This window comes from Pan troglodytes, chromosome 13 (genome assembly GCF_028858775.2).
Source record: "Pan troglodytes isolate AG18354 chromosome 13, NHGRI_mPanTro3-v2.0_pri, whole genome shotgun sequence".
In the NCBI taxonomy this organism is placed as follows: domain Eukaryota; kingdom Metazoa; phylum Chordata; class Mammalia; order Primates; family Hominidae; genus Pan; species Pan troglodytes.
In genome coordinates this window covers 28194691-28216827 of record NC_072411.2, presented here as the reverse complement: position 1 = coordinate 28216827, position 22137 = coordinate 28194691, and the positions used below count along the sequence as shown (strand labels likewise).

The 22137-nt window shown below is 47.3% G+C and overlaps 1 protein-coding gene across 27 annotated transcripts in view; it reads left to right on the top strand.

The window, feature by feature from the left end:
• Nucleotides 1-8071: 8071 nt before the first annotated feature.
• IWS1 (interacts with SUPT6H, CTD assembly factor 1) overlaps nucleotides 8072-22137 on the top strand; it is a 105106-nt gene continuing 91040 nt past the window's right edge. For 14 of the 27 annotated variants that reach the window (XR_001716177.4, XR_010150004.1, XR_010150003.1 and 11 more), the window contains exons 1-2: nucleotides 8072-8348; nucleotides 11227-11342. Coding sequence is in view for 10 of the 27 variants with exons in the window: in XM_009443248.4 (XP_009441523.1) it covers nucleotides 8300-8348; nucleotides 11227-11342 (165 nt within the window). In the remaining 17 variants the exon portion in view is untranslated. Of the gene's footprint in view, nucleotides 8349-8455; nucleotides 8810-11226; nucleotides 11343-22137 lie in introns of those variants that run through there. The other 13 variants (XR_010150005.1, XR_010150013.1, XR_010150009.1 and 10 more) reach the window with 4 other exon arrangements.

Below are 22137 nucleotides of genomic sequence, written 5' to 3'. Positions count from 1 at the left end.
ACAAAAAATTTCCCAAGTGATCATCTCATAATGAGTCCGTTTGATAACACCTGAAGTTATGCTGAGGAGGTGACCATGTGGGGGCCCTACCTAGCCTCAGCATGGGGTCAGTCACCAGAAAGACCTAGTGAATAGAGGGTTGGAACTTTCAGCCCCGCCTACTGACCTCTGGGAAGGTAAAACTCTTGAACAAGATTTGACGAGCTTCCACACATCTGAGGTCCCTGGGGGGTGGCATGCGGGAGAGGGCATGGAAGCTCCATGCCCTTCCCACACAACTCACCTGTGCGTGTTTATTCGGCTGCTCATCTGTAAACCTTTGTAAAATCTTTTCCCACGAACTGGTCAATGTGAGTGCCGTCCTGAGTTCTGTGAGCTGTGCTAGCAAATCCAACCTGAGGAGTGGGGCATGGGAACCCCGATTTATAGCCAATTTGTCAGAGGTATAGGTGGCAACCTAGGACTTGAGACTGCATTTGAAGTGGGGCAGTTTTGTGGGACTGAGCCCTTAAGCTGTGGGATCTATGACTCCAGGTTGACAGTGTCTGATTGAATTGAATTATAGGACATCCAGACGGAGTCTGCTGGAGAACTGCTTGGACACTTGGTCAAGAGAGTGTTCTGTGTTGAGTGTGAAAGGAGCATACACCTGGGGCATGTCTGGGGCCATCAGAAAGCCTTAGAGACAAAGGCCATCAGACAACAAGGTTCCCAGGAGGGTACCTGGCAACAAATTGGGCAGGCTCGGGCTGGCACTTGATCAAGGGGGATTTGGGCTTGAGGCAAATACAGACTGTTTAGAAGGGAAGTGCATCTGGCAGTGGGCCCTGGGAGGGGTCAGACTGGAGGGGCCAGGCAGTCCCTGGAAGTGAGCATGAGGGCGAGGGGAGCTCATTTATGCAAGGCTTTGAAGGCTGGTGGATAATAGGGGCAGGGAGTTACCTGCTCAGCCACAGGCCTTGTGTTGGGTAAAAAATGGGTCTTGGTCATCCTTACAGTTGGCCCAACTAGAGCCAATCAGATTCCTTTCTTTTCCTTGGACTTGGAGGGACTTGGGAACTGCAGGCAGAAATGTGGGAATGAGCCATCGTCTTTTAGAACTGAGGTCAAGCCAGGGTGGCAACCCTGAACATGGACCTTTCATGGGGACACAGATCAAGTGGTGGTGGGAGAGAAAAGGAGAGGTGGACAAGCTGCAGAGGTGGAGACCCAGTGGCTCCAGAGACAGGAGGAGACCCCCGATGCCTCAGGGTTTCCTGTGCCTCCTGTGGGTGGGCTCCATGGAGTCCCCAGTTTCCGTCTATTAAATGTTCTCTTTGTTGACATGGCTTGAAGGAGTTTCTGTATCTTAAAACCAAATGACCCATGCCAAAGACAGGGAACCGAGCTGGGAGATCCCTTGAAGGACCGCTTGGAGGGAGCTGCATGTTCCGAGTCTTTCAGGCGGCCCCCGTCCCACCTGTTCCCCCTAGAACAGCCCCCCAAGTTCTGCCCTTGCTCTGACTAGCCTCCTGCTCCCTAAAATCTCGTTCAGTTTCTGGGTCCACACTCCGCCTTTTTGAGCATCATGCTGCACATGGTTTCTCGGGTTTAGAAAGATACCATTTAGCTCCTCTAGGGCTGACACTGCTGCTCCTGGCAGCTCCCAGAGATGGTGAACCCCTTACTCCGGGGCTGAGACTGAGTCCTCTTCGGACCTTTTCTACTGCCCTCATGTAAGAAAATATTGGGACAGAAAATCTGTGTGGACCAAAACAATCTGTAAGATGTTCCCATCCAGTTCTCACCTTATGCAAAATTTGACAGAAACACATTTTAGATACTGACCTGCTATTCTCTGTCTCTCTCTATTTTATGTTACACATTATATCACAAGAACTTTCTGACACTGTACCAAACTTTTACCATTGGTCTTTAGAAACAGCGTGACAGTATGTCACACAAGTGCCCCATCATTTGTATACCCATCCTCCCTGGATGGACCCTGGGAGGTACCCAATCCTTTGCTGTCACACACAATACTGCAATGAACATATCTGTGCTCTCAGCGTTGTTTGCATTTTGTCATTATGGAAGATTCCAGTGGGATCTTTGGAAGAAGATCTTCCACTATGGAAGAACAGTGGGCATGAATTTTTGGTTGCTAATGTTTCTCAAGTGGCATGCCAAGTCCTCCCTCCCAGTCAAAACTGCGCCTATGATTGCAAGGACCTGGTCTGATTGCTGTGTGAGTTGGTGCAAAGGGGGACACCCTGAGGCATGGTTCTCCTGGAGCCTCAGGCTTTCCATAGCCAAGGGACCCCCAAGCCCTGGAAATCAAGAAGATGAGTTGGGGAAAGGCAGGGCAGGCTCTTCCTGGTAACACGGGTGACCAGGCTTGGCTGTCTCCCAGCCCAGTGCTACTTCCACAATTAGCGTAGTGCTCATTTCCCAAGACGCGAATATTCAGCTAACCTTGAAAAACATGTTTGTGAGCTGAGCTGAAATGCGCCCATGGACAACCTATGGTTCATTCCATTCCTGTCAGTGACCAAGCCCATTATAGCGTCATCACAGCGACTGACACAGAGCAAGCCTTTCGCTTCAGCTCTACCAGCATATCATAGAGCTAACTGAAGTCACTTGCTTATGGTGGCCCTAATATTCCCATCTAGGCTACAGCAGCCAAATTATCCATTAACCCTATGAAACAGCAAGGTTGGCAGCATAGACCTCTGTGACTGAACTACTCTTTAGAACATTTTTGAATTCTCAGTCTCAGAAAGAGCTAGCATGTGATAAGGATTTTCTCTGTGCTGGGCTCTTTGCTTGTACCATCTCACTCAACCCTCATCAAACCTCAACAAATGAGGGGCGCTTCTCCTCATTTCATAGCAAGGAAGTTAAAGTCAAAGAGGTTACGAAACTTGCTTAGGCCACACAACCAAAAGTGGCAGAGGTACGGTTTGAATTAGGGTGCACCTGACCCCATGGCCTGGGCTTATTGGGATGTATTATACCACGCCAACCCTCAGACAAACCAGACTTCCTCCTTCCTCACCCCAGTGATGCATGAGACATCCTATCTTCAGAGATTTAAAAAAAAAAAAAGGTGTTTCCCCAACTTGCTGGCCCTAGCCCAGGGTTTGAAAGGCCTTGCCCATTTTGTTGCCTTGGTTTCTGAGATGTTGGGGCAAGGGAATATCCAGGAAGAGAAGCAACGCTTAAATGCTTCCCTGGAAACACAGTTGTGCACAGTACAAGACAGTAGATCACAGGGCACATTCTGTCCTGCAGTTCAGGGTTTCTCAGTCTTGGCATTATTAGCGTTTTGGAGTAGATTATTCTTTGTTGGGGAATGAGAGGCGTTGTCCTGTGTACTGCAGAACATTTAGCAGCAGCCATTGGTTATGTCCCCACCCCTAGTGGTGACAAATCAAAATGTCTTCAGATATTATTGCCAAATGTCTCTGGGGGACAAAGTCCCAGTTGGGAACCAATATATAGTTCACAGGCCCAGGTGCCATTGGAGGCTGGGAGAAAGAGGAGGCCAACAAAGACCAGAACGAATGTCCTCCCGGAAGAGGTGACCCTGATCCTTGGGCTCCTTCAATGGCAGGAAGATATGGCTCAGAGGGAGGGTGCATGGAAGATGAGTGCTTCCTGGAGGATCTTGGTTCTGACATGCCAAGGAGATGACTGTGTCATCAGGCAAACTCAAGTACTTCATCCTCCTGGAACAGCAGCTTCAAGATAGCTGCTCCTAGACTGGGAAGGTCTTGGATCCAAAGTCCTGACGGGCCAGCTAGGCATCCACAGTCTCAGCCCAGGAGGAAAGGACTCATTTCTGGTGGTGCTTTTGTCACCATAAGCCCTCTAGGAAACTACCCAGAGATTTGTCCAAGGCAGCAAGAGGGGGAAAGTAGGGGCACAAAATGAAAAGGTCACCTCCTCCTCTCTAGAGGGCTTTGGGCAATCCAGTGGATAAATCTGTCTTAGGCCCTGGCATTTAAACCTAGGTCACTGGCCATAAACATTGGACCTCTGTCCCATGACCAGGATTAATGGCATATCCTGATGACTAATCTTATTGCCTTGGGGAGATTGAGATACTGACAAGGAAAAGCAAAACTTGCTTACGTGTCAACTCAATAAACTAAATAAATGATGTTAATGATGCTAATTATGATGATAGTAATACTTTGCCTAGCTCTTGGAGACAGTGATACTTTGCCTAGCTCTTAGGCTCATTGCTAAGAACTTTATTTCTGGGAAAAGAAGTACTGGGGTGGATTTCTTACCCTTGCCTGGAATGCTGCATGTCCACCAAGATCACTTTCCTTTTCCTCTTGGTCCCACAGTGGACATACTCTTCCCTGCCTCACTCACAATTAGAAGGGGCCATGGAATGAGGGTAAGTGATATGCTCCAACTCCAGGCTAGACCCATTAAAACATCCTGCACCTTTCTACACACTCTCTTCTCCCATCTGCTGGTGGCATGCAGAGCATCCAGTAGGGGCTTCTGAGGCCCTGGGAAATGGTGGAGCCACAATATGGTAAGAGCCTGGATCCCTGAATGACTGCTAGGAGCAGAGTGCAACCTCCACCTCACCACTGACCCCACTGCCCATTGACAAGAGGAAGAAACAAACTATTATCAAGTCAAGCCACTGAAATTTGTTGATGTTGTTATAACAACATAACTACATGGTAGATTGTTAGCTTACCATGATTGAAACATTATCTTTCCATCCAAATCGGCCTTTGTCCTTCAAATATCACCTCAAGCACCCTCCCTCAAGGAAGCCAACCTGATTGTCCACTCTAGCCTCACCCTCCTTTTAATTCCCATGGTACTTGTTACCCACATCACACAATTCACCTCTTAGCATTTTCTTTTTTCAAAGCCATACTTCCTAATGAATTGTAAGCTTCTCAAGGTAGGAATCATGTGTTAGTTTTCTGTATCTTCACAATGCCTAATAATAGTGATAATAGCTAACATATATATTGCTAATCTTAAATAGTAAGATGCATAAAATATGATTACACATAGAGTTTATTTGAGTGTGTGGATAGCCACCCAGGAGACCTCAACTCCAAACGAATGGGTTCAGCGTTCCAAAGTGAAGAAGTTAAGGTTTTACTTATACAGAGACAGACAGAAAAATTTTAGCAGGATTATAACATTTTCCATACAAGACAGTGCATATGTTACAGTGATTTGATTGGTTACAGATTGCTGCATCCCAAGGAAGATGACATTACTACTCTGTAGAAGGGGCAGTGATCTGAGGGGGTTTTATCTCTGGCACCACTTAGTCTCAATTATTTATAGGTGGAAAAAAGGCAGAAGTTGCAGCTGCATGCCATGTGACTCAGGCTGCATAGTCACATTCCTCTCAAGACTCAGAACAATTTAAGTTCCAACAGCTTTAAGTTTGAATTATTTGGCTGGGTGCAGTGGTTCACGTCTGTAATCCTAGCACTTTGGGAGACCGAGGTGGGTGGATCACCTGAGGCCAGGAGTTCAAGACCAGCCTGGCCAACATGGTGAAACCCTATTTCTACTAAAAATACAAAAAATAGCCAGGCGTGGTGGTGCACACCTGTAGTCCCAGCTACTAGGGAGGCTGAAGCACGAGAATTGCTTGAAACCAAGAGGCGAAGGTTGCAGCGAACCAAGATTGTGCCACTGCACTCCAGCCTGGGTGACAGAGTGAGATCCCATTTCAAAAAAAAAAAAAAAAGTTTGAATTATTTAATTTCACAATATTCTGTCCCAGGAATCATTATATAATATATATATTTATATCATGTATAATATTATACAAGTAATATATATAACATATTATACATTATAATTATATATGTGCATTTAGCTTCATGACAACTCTGTGACATAAATGGTACTGTTATCCCCAACTTATAGATGAGGACGTTGAAGCACAGAGAGGTTCAGCAACTTGCTCAAGGTCACGCAGCTAGTAAGTTTCATTTGTGTCTTCCCTGGTAGGGCTTGCTAGTGGCTCAAGCACAAGAAGCTGGGTCAGACTTAGAGACCTGGCTTCTCTGACGTAGAAAAAAGCTAAGAGTACTTGAAACCTGATTCAACCCTCTCATTTGATACATGTGGAAACTGAGGCTCATAGAAGGCTGGTAGCTTGTCCCAGCTTACTAAGTACAATAAGCCCAGCGATAGGCCCACAGCCTAGGGCTCTAAGCCCCCAGTCTACAGCTCTGATGGTGCCAGGCTATTTATATTATGTGGCCTCTTGCTCCCTGACATGTTCAGCAGATGGCAGTGTCTTCAGAGTGTCTCCAAATAAATCTTACATTCACTTAGGGAATGCAGCGTCTCTGGGTTATCTGTTAAGGGAGGAAGCATTGTGGACTGCTGCAAGTTTGCCTCTCCATTCTTCTGTCATTAGCACCCTTGGTGTGGGAAACAGCCTATCTTCTGGGTGCCTCCCTACCACCGCCATGGGCCAACTGCACTGGGGTGGGGTGTGATGGGTAAGGAGATGGCAGTCCTGAAAATGTAAGGCAGCCAAGACTCAGAAAGACACATCTGTGCCACTACAGAATTTCTCTACCAGGATCCAGGAGGGACAGCCAGCTGGTAGGAAGGAGCTCTGGGAACTCTCCGTAAGCTGTGTTTACACTGACAACCACACTGCTTTAACTAAGGCTCTGTATTCATTTGAAAGACTTGTCCTGTCTCACTAAATTGTTGGCTTTCTGAGTACAAAAATTAGATCTGATGCTTCTTTGCAGGCTTCTAGAGCTAAGAACATTGTTGTGTGTCCAGAGTGTTTCTATCCATTCTCCAAACCACCAGTACAGTTAGTTTTAACGCTAAAATTCAGTAATTCTCATCCGGCAATTGCATTGTTTATAACCCAACCACTTTCCTGACTGTTGGACTTACATCTCTGGTGAAACTAAAAGGTTCTCTTCCATTGAACCTCTTCCTGGAATTTTGATCTATTAATCCTACTCCATTTACACAGGTGTACTCTCACCTTCTCTTTAGAAGAGGGCTTAGAGCCTTGATATCTTCTATCAAGTGATTTGGTTTCGGGCATTGCTAATTCTTTGTTCTTTTGATTCTCAAGACTGCCTGAGAAGATGTCATTCCCACAGCTGAAAAGAAGGAATTTGGATTCAATGCTGTTTCCACCACTTCGGAAAGGAATATCCATGAACTCTCTTGCAGGAAAATGGGAATTTCCAGAAAGAAACCACTTCTCCCCTTTCTTCTCTTCCCACGTCCTCTTCAGGAGCCTATAATTGGGCTCTGCCAGCATACTCTGACTGGCTAACGAAGGGTCAGATATCTGCAGTAGTAACAAAAGGCTCTTTTTCTACATGTCTACACCTCCTGGGGAGTCTTTGCTTAAACCTCTACTGGCCCTCCTCCGATCCAAAGGCAAGAATGTTCCCCTCTCTGTCCAAGACTAAAATGAACAAGTAAGGAAATGGATTTTACTCAGCCTATTGCAATAGGGAGAGCACTCCAGATATGATCAGTGTCTTGGCAGCGTAGTTTTGACTTTTATAGGGAGGAAGGTGGGATGATTGACAGTTGGGATTGTTTTGCAATCAGAAGTTTCAGTCAGGTGAACAGGAAATATTCTCTGTGTCTAACAAGTTGGGGGGAGGAGAGTTCTAATCTCAACTAATCACTCGATATCATCAGCGGGAATTTGGAAGGTCTGTTTGGCTTTATTAACAGGCTCAGAATAAAGGGGAAAGGTCTCTGGCCTTGTCACAGGCAAACAAGGGGGTCATCTGCACGCGTTTTATCTGAGTCACATGGAGACGGGTGGTTCTTTACAGTGTGCCGTTCCAGAAACACAAATAGATGAGGGGGTTTCTTAATCACCGCTGTTTTCCAGGAACACAGGGCTCAGGTAAAGTTCAACTTCACCTTCCTCCGGTGTTTCATCAGGGGAACCCTTCTGGAAGCAAAGACGTGTACTTCTTACTGTTGGCTAAATGGCTTCTTAACAAGGAAATTAAATCGTTGTTTAGAACGAAAGAGAGGAAGACGCCGGGAGAGGAGGCGCTGTGGATCGCGCCAGTTAGTAACGCATCACAGCTCGCGGGCGTCATACTACAAGTCCCAGTGAGCAACGCCCGCTTTCTTGCCTACTGCGGGCGGGAACCAGGCGCCTCTGGGCCTGACGGGAAAGACAGTGGTTTGGCTGAATGACGGAAAAGTCATTTGAGCAGGTCTTCATTTTTCGGAAGAGTATCTCAAAAGCTCTTCAAACAAGGCACGGACACAGAATCTAGGAAATGATAAAGAATCAATGATAACGTTATTACCACGGGGGTCAGACCAGGATCCACCCGAGGAAGGTATTTAACTAAAGCCCCACTTCCAGCTCAATTTTCCCAGGAGTCTCCTTTCCGGCCGTGCCTGGCGTCATTGCTGTTGCGTCTTCTCATTGGCCGGTTGACGGGTTGCGGCGCCTGCGCGCTGCATTCCTTTGAGGGTCGTGGGCAGACGCCATTTTGGCCCCAGCGGTGCTTCTAGGAAGTAGAGCGCCGGCTCGCATGCCTGCCCGCCCGCCAGCCTGCCGGGTACGGCCTTTTCCGCCGGGGCTTTCAGGTCAAAGAATTCGCCTTTGCCGCTACCGCTTTCTTACCCTCCGCACCCGTTAAGTTCTCCGGTCGGGCGGGAGTCTCTGAACACTTAGCCGCGCCATCCGGGGTCACACCGCCTGGAAGGAGGTGACGGGGGCGGCGCGGGGCGCGGACACTCCCCGCTGAGAGTCCGCCTGCCATGGACTCGGAATATTACAGCGGCGACCAGTCAGGTGGGGCAGGGACCTGGGGGACCGGGCTGGGAGGCGGAGCAGTTACTCGGCGGGGCTTGGCCTGGCACCCCGCGGGTGGGGGCAAGGAGGCCCCCGAGACCTTCCCTCCCGCGACCTGGCCCGAGGAGGGCAAGAGCCCTCTGACCAGCTGCAAGCGTCGAAGCTAGAACGTTGGAGAGGGGATTCTGGTGGGAAAGCTTTCTTCTGAATCGGCGAAGGTTTTTGCTGAAATTGGGAAGTCACTTTCATATGTTAAGCTCCTATTGTGTGCAAAGTGCTAGGGAAGGAGAGGTGTCTTCTGTTAAGAGAGTTTTCAGTAGTTGAGTAGTTGGAGAATCCAAGGGGCGATGGGGCGGGGGATCCTTCCTAGACTTTTCACTGCTAGTTAGGAGTGGTTTAATCTTGCCTGCAACACCGGACGTAAGTGCAGGACCCATGTTTCAGTTGCATGCATAGAGTAAGGAATGCGCTTCTGGCACTTACTGGTGGTTTTTGTGCCTTTCCTCCACCTTGAGATCGTTCCTTTTCCTCCTCACCGAAGTTTGGTCTCCTTTCTTTACTGTTTGTTTATTCTGTAAACTGTTACTGGGGCCCACTCTGCTGGCACGGTGCTTGGCACCTGAGATTAAGGATAACTGAGGCAGAACCTGGTGTGGGAAACACGTCGCATTTGCTTTCCCTTTGTGTGCTAGTCCTATTGGGGCGTTCTGTTACAAAAGTTCTTAAATACACCATAAATAAATACACCCTCTATGTACCCACAAAAATTGAAAACTAAAAAGAAAACTTGAGTGCTTAAATAATTGTTTAAGCGTTAAGCCCTTTACTGTTTTGAGTTCATTGCTTTTCATTACGTAGGACAGTGAATTCTAATGACTGCAAAGGGTTTTCCAGGCATGCACTGCTTAAAAACACTTTCCTAAGCTAGGTGCGGTGGCTTATGCCTGTAATCCCAGCACTTTGGGAGGCGTAGGCGGCCGATGGCTTGAGCCCAGGAGTTCGAGACCAGCCTGGGCAACATAGTGAGACCAACACCACCCCCACCCACCATGCCCGTACCCCACCCCCCCTACTTCGTCTCTACAAAAAATGCAAAAATTAGCCGAGTGTGGTGGCGTACACCTGTAGTCCCAGTTACTCAGGAGGCTGAAGTGGGAGGATCCTTTGAGCCCTGAGCCCGGGAGGCAGAGGTTGCAGTGAGCCGAAGTTGCATCACTGCACTCCAGCCTTGGCGACAGAGCAAGACTCTGTCTCAAAAAAAAAAAAAAAAAAAAACACTTTCCTGATACTTTCAGAATAGTTTTTTTTCCATTCATTTGTGTTTTTAAGTTACTTTTTAAAAAATAGACCGAGCACGGTGGCTCACGCCTGTAATCCCAGCACTTTGGGAGGCCGAGGTGGGCGGATCACCTGAGGTCAGGAGTTTGAGACCAGCCTGGCTAACGTGGTGAAGCCCATCTCTACTAAAAATACAAAAAATTAGCTAGGCGTGGTGGCGGGCGCCTGTAATCCCAGCTACTCAGGAGGCTGAGGCAGGAGAATCACTTGTTGAACCCGGCGTGGGGGGTGGGGTGGGTGGAGGTTGCAGTGAGCTGAGATCACGCCATTGCACTCCAGCCTGAGCAAAAAGAGCAAAACTGTGTCTCCAAAAAAAAAAAAAAAAAAAAGTAATTATATGTAATACATGTACATAGGTTAAAATACGATTTTACTCTGTATTTTTTAAAGTATTGGGGCTGGGTGTAATCCCAGCACTTTAGGAGGCAAAGGCAGGAGGATTGCTTGAGGCCAGGCGTTTGAGACCAGCCTGGGCAACATAGCAAGACCCCATCTCTACAAAAATATAAAAGAAAGTTAGGTAACAGTTTGTATTTACCATTTTATATATGCTTTTCTTGAATGGATTTTCACTAGTTTTGGACTGGAGTTCCTTGTGTTCTTCATTTGTAAACAAATACTTACTGTATATCAGGTACTAGGCAGTGTTCTGGGCTCCAGAGATTTAGCAGTGAACCAAAATCCCTATTCTTGCGGCATTTTCATTCAGGTGAAGAAGACCCACGTTAAACAAAATAACTTCAGGTAGTGTATTAGAAGGTGATAAATGCCATGGAGAGAAAGACCCAATTTTAACATGAAGTTGAAATAAATTGTTGACTTGGTGTTTAGTGTTGTTTCTTAAGCTACAAATTGTTTTTATGGTGTAGTTTTGCTGCCACGTATTTCACAGTACGTGTTATGCTTGTTGGTGTTTGTATGAGTATTGTATTACCTTATTCAAAATATTAGCATCTTTAGTTAATGCTTCCTCAGTGGTAACTTTTGCACTTACGTTATTCTTGATTCAGTGTGTTCATTTCACTGTAGATGTCATTCATCTTACACCATAAGTTGGTTTTTGTTTTGTTTTTAATCAGATGATGGTGGTGCTACCCCAGTACAGGATGAACGGGATTCAGGGTCAGACGGTGAGGATGATGTAAATGAGCAACACTCCGGATCAGACACTGGAAGTGTAGAACGTCATTCAGAGGTATTGGCTAACCAACATCTTTGGGAGGGCTTTTCCCTTGCGTTCTGTGAGATCTGTTATATTATAGGAGTTACAGAATCTCTGTGACAGAGTTTAGGGTTTAATCTCTGAGAGTAAAGGAGCATAAGTTAATAGAAAACTGCTTGAAAAATAAATAGGGATGGTCTGGTTACTGTTGAAATCACAGTGAAATATGTTCTGATTGGGTCACATTTCAAATGTTAGGCAGTTTTCAACTGTGCATATTGATTCAGAAAATGGGCCCGGCCTTTGATATTTGACTAAGTTTCCCTATTCTGCAATAATGTCATAGTGGGGCATTGAGCATTTGCAATCTGAAGAAACACCACTTGAAATAGAAAGTTATGGGGGTTATCACCTGTCAAAATTTATGTCAGCATTTGCCCTTCTGATTTTGAACTGTTACGGTGTATATAATGTATGTAATAATAATGCTTTTTTTTTTTGAGACAGGGTCTGACTCTGTAACACAGGCTGGAGTGCAGTGGTGAGACCTTGGCTCACTGCAGCCTCTGCCTCTGGGCTCAAGCTATCCTCCCACCTCATAGCCTCCCGAGTAGCTGGGACTACAGGCACAGGCCACCACGTCCAGCTATTTTTGTTTTCTTGGTAGAGATGGGGTTTCACCATGTTGGCCAGGCTGGTCTCAAACTCCTGACCTCAAGTGATCTGCCCACCTCAGCCTCTCAAAGTGCTAGGATTACAGGCGTGAGCCACCACACCTGGCCTGCAAATATAATTTTAAGAGCTGTTTTTGTTTAATAATATGTAGTAGTATTGGGTTTTGTGTACATTTTAATGTATTTGCTCTAATACATAAATATTTCAGAACTGCTTTATTTTCCTTTCTGTTTATACATCATGTTAACAAGATAAAATTGGGAAATTTTTCAATAAGTTCGCCATAAGTCTTTGGTAGATACGACTGAAACAAATAGGAATGATAAAGATGCAAAGATTTAAGAACTTTCTATGCCTTATATTTTTCTTGATTACACACATGCAGAAAATTGTCCAATTTTTAGTAGGTGTGATTAGAGATTATATTGACTCTGTCCTTTGACAGCAACATTAGCATATCATACATTCAACAGGTATTTATTGAGCACCTAATATGTGTCAGACTTTTTGCAGGTGCTTTGGACTTATCAGTGACTAGAAGTTAAAATCCTTCTCTTCTTAGGTTTGTTTTTCCAGTAGGAGGAGAAAGACATTAAGCAATAAACATTTTTTTTTAATTGTGTAGTCTGCTAGAAGATAACAAATGCTGTGAAGAAAACAGATAATTAGAACAGAACAAAGGACGGAGGGCAGGCTTTGGTGTTAAATAGGGACCATATAGGTCTTTTATTAAGAAAGTGACATTTGAACCAAGGTGTGAAGGGAGGCAAAGGAATAGCCGTGTGGATATGGACGTTTAGGGGAAGAACATCCCTGGCAAAGACCCCAAGGTGAGAGTGTGCTTGATATCTTCAAGGAGCCAGTGGAACTGAAATGGGGTCATTAAGGGGTAGGGGAGGTCAGAGAACTAAATGCGGGTGTGGAAAAGGCTCATCTTTTATATATTTTGATGTCACTCAGGTTTTTTCTGTGCTTTTAAACATTCAGAATCAATTCCAATATTTTAATTGATAGTTGGAAGTTACTTAATAATGTATATGTTGTTACAGCCAGTGCATTTAGTGCATGATATTTTAAGTTTCCTCTTTGGAAACAGCATTCAGAGATGAACCACGGTCAGTTTAGAGCCCAGTAGGGTAGTCATCTCATGGCCTCATGGTGCAGTTACAAGTTCAGGTTACCCTAAGCATCTTTATTTTTTTATAATATGGATTCTAAATAAATAAGTGTGGCTGTTTTTGAAAATTTGGAAATCACAGACTGTCCCTGACTTAAACTATAGTTTGACTTAAAAATTTTCAACTTTGCGACGTTGCACGTGCTGTATGTATACTTTGAGTACCCATACAACCGTTCTGTTTTTTCACTGTATTCAGTAAATTACATGAGATACTCAACATTCTATTATAAAATAGGTTTTGTGTTGGGTGATTTTGTCCAACCGTAGGTCTTACCTCTGTAAGTGTTTGGAGCACATCTAAGGTAGGCTAGGCTAAGCTGTGATGTTTGGTAGATTAGATGTATGAAATGCATTTTTGGCTTAATTATATTTTCAGCTTACTATGGGTTTATCAGGCTGTAACCCCATAATAAGTTCAGGCACTCCTGCATCTGTAAAGTTTAAAGAAAAAAATTAAAACCAGCATAGTCCAACTACAGAAATGACTATGAGCCTTTTCACATTATTTCTCCTGCAGTTTCATTCTGTCCCAGGTATATGACGTCTATATATTTTAACTTTACTTGAGATGTTATTATATATATTTTGTGTCTTTCTATGTATATATTTTGAGACAGAGTCTCACTCTGTCCCAGGCTGGAGTGCAGTGGCATGATCTTGGCTCACTGCAACCTCCGCCTCCCAGGTTCAAGCAATTCTCCTGCCTCAGCCTCCAGAGTAGCTGGGATTACAGTGCGCTACCACGCCTAATTTTTAGTATTTTTAGTAGAGACAGGGTTTCACCATGTTGGCCAGGCTGGTCTCAAACTCCTGACCTTGTGATCCACCGGCCTTGGCCTCCCAAAGTGCTGGGATTACAGGTGTGAGCCACTGTGCCCAGCCTATGTATTATTTTTATCTCTTCACTTAAGATGATACTTTTAAGTGTTTCCCCACATCATTAAAGATTCTCAATAAGCATAATGTTTAATGGTTTCACGATATGGATGCAGCATCACTTATTCAGCAATTTTCTAATTGTTGTCATTTATGCTGTTTAGCTATTGTATTAAATAACTGAAGCTGCCCTGAAGATTTTTGTACATAAACATTTGTGATCATTTTTTATTGTTTCCTTAGAAAGCTGCCAGGAGAATTAACGAGATTAGAGACTAAGACATTTTAAGGCTCTTCATAGAAATTCCTCTCCAGGAAGGTTATGGTAATTTGCTAAACCACTAGTACTTCAAGAGTGCCAGTTGTACTGTGTATAAGTGTTGAGTTCTGTATTAATGTTCTTTTGCCTGTTTAAAATGGCTTTTAAGAAGACATTTTGTTTTCTCATTAAAAAATTTTTTTAGAAGTAATGGGATGTTAAAAGAGTAGGGTTGCATTAAATGAAGCAGTGCAAAGGCCGGGCGTGGTGGCCCTTGCCTGTAATCCCAGCACTTTGGGAGGCCGAGGTGGGTGGATCATGAGGTCAAGAGATCGAGACCATCCTGGCCAACATGGTGAAACCCCGTCTCTACTAAAAATACAAAAATTAGCCAGGCATGGTGGTTTGCGCCTGTAGTCCCAGCTACCTAGGAGGCTGAGGCAGGAGAATCTCTTGAACCCGGGAGGTGGAGGTTGCAGTGAGTAAAGATCACACCACTGCACTCCAGCCTGGCGACAGAGCGAGACTCTGTCTCAAAAACAAAAACAAAACAAAAAAAATGGGGCAGTACAAATTACAGGTCCAAAGCCTAAAAGATACTAGTTTCCTCTTGAGGCTGTAACAACTTGATACAACTTGGTGGCTTAAAACAACGAAAAATTATTATCTTGTAATTCTGGAGGTCAAGTCCAAAATGGGTCTCACTGGACTAAAATCAAGGTGTCCCAGGGCTGTGTTCTTCTCTGAGGGAAGATACATTTCCTTGCTTTCTTCAGTTTGTAGTGGCTACCTGCATTTCTTGGCTGAGGCTCCTTCCTCCATCTTCAAAACCAGCAGCATAGCATCTTCACAACTCATTTTCTGACCTCTTGTTTCTGTCATCATATCTCTCTCTTACTCTGACCTTCCTGTATCCCTCCTGTAAGAACCTTTGTAATTATAATTGGGCCTACCTGGATAATCCAGGGTAATGTCCGTATTTCAAGGTCCTTACCTTAATTACATCTGCACAGTCCCTTGCATGTAAAGTGACGTATTCACAGGTTCCAAGGGTTAGAACGTGGACATTTTTGAAGGGCCATTATTTTGCTACCATAAGATGGTACTCACAGCATAATTTTCCCAATAATGGTATTTTTTTTTTTTTTAAGTAGTCTTTTTTTTTTTTTTTTTCTTTTTTATTGATCATTCTTGGGTGTTTCTCGCAGAGGGGGATTTGGCAGGGTCACAGGACAATAGTGGAGGGAAGGTCAGCAGATAAACAAGTGAACAAAGTTCTCTGGTTTTCCTAGGCAGAGGACCCTGCGGCCTTCCGCAGTGTTTGTGTCCCTGGGTACTTGAGATTAAGGAGTGGTGATGACTCTTAACGAACATGCTGCCTTCAAGCATCTGTTTAACAAAGCACATCTTGCACCGCCCTTAATCCATTCAACCCTGAGTGGATACAGCACATGTTTCAGAGAGCACAGGGTTGGGGGTAAGGTCACAGATCAACAGGATCCCAAGGCAGAAGAATTTTTCTTAGTACAGAACAAAATGAAAAGTCTCCCATGTCTACCTCTTTCTACACAGACACAGCAACCATCCGATTTCTCAATCTTTTCCCCACCTTTCCCCCCTTTCTATTCCACAAAACCGCCATTGTCTTCATGGCCCGTTCTCAATGAGCTGTTGAGTACACCTCCCAGATGGGGTGGTGGCCGGGCAGAGGAGCTCCTCACTTCCCAGTAGGGGCGGCCGGGCAGAAGCGCCCCTCACCTCCCGGGCGGGGGGCTGACCCCCCCCACCTCCCTCCCGGGCGGGGCGGCTGGCCGGGCGGGGGGCTGACCCCCCACCTCCCTCCCGGACAGGGCGGCTGGCCGGGCAGAGGGGCTCCTCACTTCCCAGTAGGGGCGGCCGGGCAGAGGCGCCCCTCACTTCCCCGACGGGGCGGCTGGCCCGGCGGGGGGCTGACCCCCCCACCTCCCTCCCGGAGGGGGCGGCTGGCCGGGCAGAGGGGCTCCTCACTTCCCGGTAGGGGCGGCCGGGCAGAGGCGCCCCTCACCTCCCGGACAGGGCGGCTGGCCGGGCGGGGGGCTGATCCCCCCACCTCCCTCCCGGACGGGGCGGCTGGCCGGGTGGGAGGCTGACCCCCCCCACCTCCCTCCCGGACGGGGCGGCTGGCTGGGCGGGGGGCTGACCCACCACCTCCCTCCCGGACTGGGCGGCTGGCCGGGCGGGGGGCTGACCCCCCCACCTCCCTCCCGGACGGGGCGGCTGATTGGGCGGGGGGCTGACCCCCCCACCTCCCTCCCGGACGGGGCGGCTGGCCGGGCGGGGGGCTGACCCCCCACCTCCCTCCCGGACGGGGCGGCTGGCCGGGCGGGGGGCTGACCCCCCCCACCTCCCTCCCGGACGGGGCGGCTGGCCGGGCGGGGGGCTGACCCCCCCACCTCCCTCCCGGACGGGGCGGCTGGCCGGGCAGAGGGGCTCCTCACTTCCCAGAAGGGGCGGCCGGGCAGAGGCGCCCCTCACCTCCCGGATGGGGCGGCTGGCCAGGCGGGGGGCTAACCCCCCCACCTCCCTCCCGGACGGGGCGGCTGGCCGGGCAGAGGGGCTCCTCACTTCTCAGTAGGGGCGGCCGGGCAGAGGCGCCCCCCCCACCTCCTGGACAGGGCGGCTGGCCGGGCAGGGGGCTGATCCCCCCACCTCCCTCCCGGACGGGGCGGCTGGCCGGGCGGGGGGCTGATCCGCCCACCTCCCTCCCGGACGGGGCGGCTGGCCGGGCGGGGGGCTGACCCCCCCACCTCCCTCCCGGATGGGGCGGCTGGCTGGGAGGGGGGCTGACCCCCCCACCTCCCTCCCGGATGGGGCGGCTGGCCGGGCAGAGGGGCTCCTCACTTCCCAGTAGGGGCGGCCGGGCAGAGGCACCCCTCGCCTCCCAGACGGGGCGGCTGGCCAGGCGGGGGGCTGACCCCCCCACCTCCCTCCCGGACGAGGCGGCTGGCCGGGCAGAGGGGCTCCTCACTTCCCGGTAGGGGCGGCCGGGCAGAGGTGCCCCTCACCTCCCGGACGGGGCGGCTGGCCGGGCGGGGGGCTGACCCCCCCACCTCCCTCCCAGACGAGGAGGGAGGACACTCCTCACTTCTCAGACGGGGTGGCTGCCGGGCGGAGGGGCTCCTCACTTCTCAGACGGGGCGGTTGCCAGGCAGAGGGTCTCCTCACTTCTCAGACAGTGCGGCCGGGCAGAGACACTCCTCACATCCCGGACGGGGCGGCAGGGCAGAGGTGCTCCCCACATCTCAGACGATGGGTGGCCGGGCAGAGACGCTCCTCACTTCCCAGATGTGATGGCGGCCGGGAAGAGGCGCTCCTCACTTCCTAGATGGGATGGCGGCCGGGCAGAGACGCTCCTCACTTTCCAGACTGGGCAGCCAGGCAGAGGGGCTCCTCACATCCCAGACGATGGGCAGTCAGGCGGAGACGCTCCTCACTTCCCAGACGGGGTGGCTGCCAGGCAGAGGCTGCAATCTCGGCACTTAGGGAGGCCAAGGCAGGCGGCTGGGAGGTGGTTGTAGCGAGCCGAGATCACGCCACTGCACTCCAGCCTGGGTGCCATTGAGCACTGAGTTAACGAGACTCCGTCTGCAATCCCGGCACCTCGGGAGGCCGAGGCTGGCGGATCACTCGCGGTTAGGAGCTGGAGACCAGCCCAGCCGACACATCGAAACCCCGTCTCCACCAAAAAAATACGAAAACCAGTCAGGCGTGGCGGCGCACGCCTGCAATCACAGGCACTCGGCAGGCTGAGGCAGGAGAATCGGGCAGGGAGGTTGCAGTGAGCTGAGATGGCAGCAGTACCGTCCAGCTTCGGCTCGGCATCAGAGGGAGACCGTGGAAAGAGGGGAGAGGGGAGAGGGCGGAGGGGGGAGGGGAGAGGGGAGAGGGGAGAAGGGAGAGGGGAGAGGGAGCTCTATCTACCACACAGTCCTTCTCTGAATATGGTATTTTTTTTTTAAACCCCTCATCTGTATTTTAGAATTTAGGCTAGTATTTTTTTTTAAATTCATTTCACCTATAGTATTTAATCAGTGTGCGCACACGCACACACACACACACACAATCTTTAAGATAGTGGTCAGTATAGGAAATACTGATAAGATTTTGAAGACCAGTAACTTTTGCAGATTTCTTAACCACTTTATTAGAAAGCTCCTTTAGTTATTAAAAAAAAACTTATTTTTTCTTAAAGTAATTGTATATGTCTATAAATAATCTCAGACAGGTGACAGAACAAGTCTCATATCAGACTACCTTAAGAAAACAAGAGTTTACTGTAACACATGTATGTAATGGGCTGTAAATCTTTCTGTCTAGGTAGCTTGTTCTGTCCATCTGTCATTGATGGCCCTGCCTAATGGCCATTTCTAATAACATCTCTGTTTATTCTTGTATGGTTGGCTTTATTTTTTTCTCCAAGATTTGAAAAACACTCAGTAATCAAGATAAATGATATTTTAAAACTCAAAATGAATGCAAAAAAAATGAACAAAATATCAAAATCTTAAAGTTAGGATCAGTAACAATGCTGTGTTGGTCTATATTTGAGCCAGAGGGAAAAGGAAAAACCAGTACTGGTTATCCTGTCTTCACATTTTAAATATTTTGTTCATCTTGGGTTTTTTTGTACCAACGTTGATCTTTAAAAAGATCACCTGTCTTGGGCCGGGTGCGGTGACTGACGCCTGTAATCCCAGCACTTTAGGAGGCCGAGGTGGGTGGATCCCCTGAGGTCAAGAGTTCGAGACCAGCCTGGCCAACGTGGTGGTGAAACCCCGTCTCTACTAAAAATACAAAAAATTAGCCAGGCGTGGTGACAGGCTCCTATAATCCCAGCTACTCGGGAGGCTGAGGCCGGAGAATCACTTGTACCTGGGAGGCAGAGGTTGCAGTGATCTGAGATCACGCCATTGTACTCTAGCCTGGGCAACGAGAGCAAAACTCTGCCTCAAAAAAAAAAAAAAAAAAAAAAAAGAATCGCCTGTCCTTTAAAAAGCAGCTTTTCTTTTTCTTTTTCTTTTTTGAGGCAGAATCTTACACTGTCGCCCGAGCTGGAGTGTAGTGGCACAATCACAGCTCACTGCAGCCTCAACCTCCCACGCTTAAGTGATCCAGACCTCAGCCTCCCAAGTAGCTGAGACCACAGGCATGCGCCAGTATGCCCAGCTAATTTTTGTATTTATAGTAGCAATGGGGTTTTGCCATGTTGCCTAGGGTGATGTCAAGCCCCTGAGCTCAAGCCATCCTCCCACCTTGGCCTCCCAAAGTGCTGGGATTACAGGTATGAGCACCGTGCCTGGCCCAAAAAAGGGCTCTATTGAGATCAATTTACATACTATACAATTTGTGCAATTCAGTGATCTTTAGTATTTCACAGTAGCCCAGCTATCGCCACAGTTGGTTTTAGAATTTCATCACCTAAGAAACGCTTTTGCTTTTACCTTTCTAACCTCCTCTTCCCTTTGCCTACCCCTCCCCACCCCACAGTCCTCAGCAACCACTGATATACTTTCTGTCTCATAGAAGTCCTTGTTCTGGACATGTCTTACAAATGGAATGGTAAAATATGGTCTTTTGTGACTTATTTCACTTAGCATAATATTTTCAGGGTGTAGCCATGTTGTAGCACACATCAGTACTTCATTCCTTTTTGTGGTAAATAATATTCCATTATATGGATATACTATATTTTGCTTATCCATTCATCAGCTGATGACATTTGGATTGTTTCTTTTGGCATTATGAATAATGCTGCTATAAACATTTGTGTACAAATTTTTTGTAGACATATGTTTTCAGTTCTCCTGGGTTTATTCCTAGGGAGGTAATTGCTGGCTCATAACGTAATTCTGTGTAATCATTTGAGGAACTGCCAGACTATTTTTCACAGTGGTTACACCATTTTACATTCACACCAGCTGAGTGTAAGGGTTGTGATTTCTCCATACTCTTGTCGGCAATTATTACCTGACTTTTTGGGGTGTAGTTTTATTCTTTGCATTGGCTGTCTAGTTATCCCATTGCCATTTGTTGAGAAGACTGTTCTTTCCCCATTGGATGGTCTTGGCATCCTTGTTGAAAATCTGTTGACCATAGGATATATGGCTTCATTTCTGGACTTTAAAAACTTACTCATGTCTGCATCTATCCTTGTGCCTGTACTAGTGTATTAACTACTATTGCTTTGTAGTATGTTTTGATATTGGAGAGTATGAGTCCTAATTTGTTCTTTTTCAAGATTCTTTTAGCCAATCTGGGTCCCATGGAGTTACCTGTGTATTTTAGAATCAGTTTGTTGATTTCTGCAGAGAAGTTAGCTGGGATTCTGATGGGGGATTGCACCGAATCTGTAGACCAGTTTGGGGAATATTGCCATCTTGGTAGTGTAAAGTCTGTTCATCCAAGAACACGGGATGTCTATTTAAGTGTTTAATTGCTTTTAACAGTGATTTATAGTTTTCCGTGTATACATGTTCGATTTCTTTGTTAAATTTATGTTATTCTCTTTGATGTTTAGTAAATGGAATTATCTTACTAATTTCATATTCATATTGTTCCTAAACATTTTTCCTACTATTTCTAATCTTATTTCATTGTAGTGGGGGAACAAACCTTGTATATTGCTATTCTTTTAAATTTGTCAAGGTTTGTTTTAGGGCCTAGCACATAGTCTATCCTGGAGAATGTTCCATGTGCTTAATAAGAATATATATTGTTGAATAAAGGTTTTGTTTTGTTTTTAAAAAAGGTCTCTTCTGTTGCCTAGGTTGGAGTGCAGTGGTGTATTTGTGGCTCACTTTGACACAGCGGGCATGTGAAAAAATTATGGCTCATTGTAACCTTGAACTCCTGGGCACAAGCAGTCTTCCCGCCTCATACCTCTGAGTAGCCAGGACTACAGTTGCGTACCATCATGCCTGGCTAATTTTAAAATTTTTGTGGAGAGGGATTTTGCTATGTTGCCCAGGCTGGTCTTGAACTCCTGACCTCAAGTGGTTCCTCCCACCCTGGCCTCTCAGCAGTACTGGGATTACACGTGTGAGCCATTGTGCCAGGCCTGTTTCTTTAGATATCTGATTTAGTTGGTTTATAGTATTGTTGAAGTCCTCTTTTTTTTCTCATTGAGCTTATGTCTAGTAATTCTATTCAGCTGTTTTCTCCTTTTCTATTTTGTATGTGTGTATTGCGGGGGCGGGGTGCGGAGTCTCACTGTCGCCCAGGCTGGAGTGCCATGACGCGATCTCGGCTCACTGCCCAGGTTGAAGAGATTCTCCTGCCTCAGACTCCTTAGTGGTTGGGACCACAGGCATACACCACACGCCCAGCTAATTTTTGTGTTGTAGACATGGAGTTTTGCCACGTTGCCTAGGCTGCCTTCTGTATTTTTTTAAACACTGAGCTCTGGGTAGGGAGTGGAGGAGTGGGAATGAGTTAGTAACCTGAAATCGTTTCAGCTTGCATCTCTTGGCATGGTCTCACAAGCCGGCCTAAGGGTGATTAGGGCCCCAGTATTCTCAGTGTCGTCCACCCAAGGTAGAGCCTTCTTTAAGCAAGTGAGGGTTGGGCAAAAGATGGGAATCTCCACTTCTCAACTGCAGTCTTTCGGAACTTAGCCACAGCAACAGGCACTGGGGAGCCGGATGAGAGATGCTGATGCCCTGCTCTTCCTGGGAAGGAAGCCCTCTAACTGAAGCAGGATGGAGAAGGAACTCTGTATTTCTGGCTGCAGCAATCTGGAGTGGAGTCAGCCTCACTGAATTGTGAGGTTGGAAGGAGGGATTGATCTTGGTTCAAGTAAT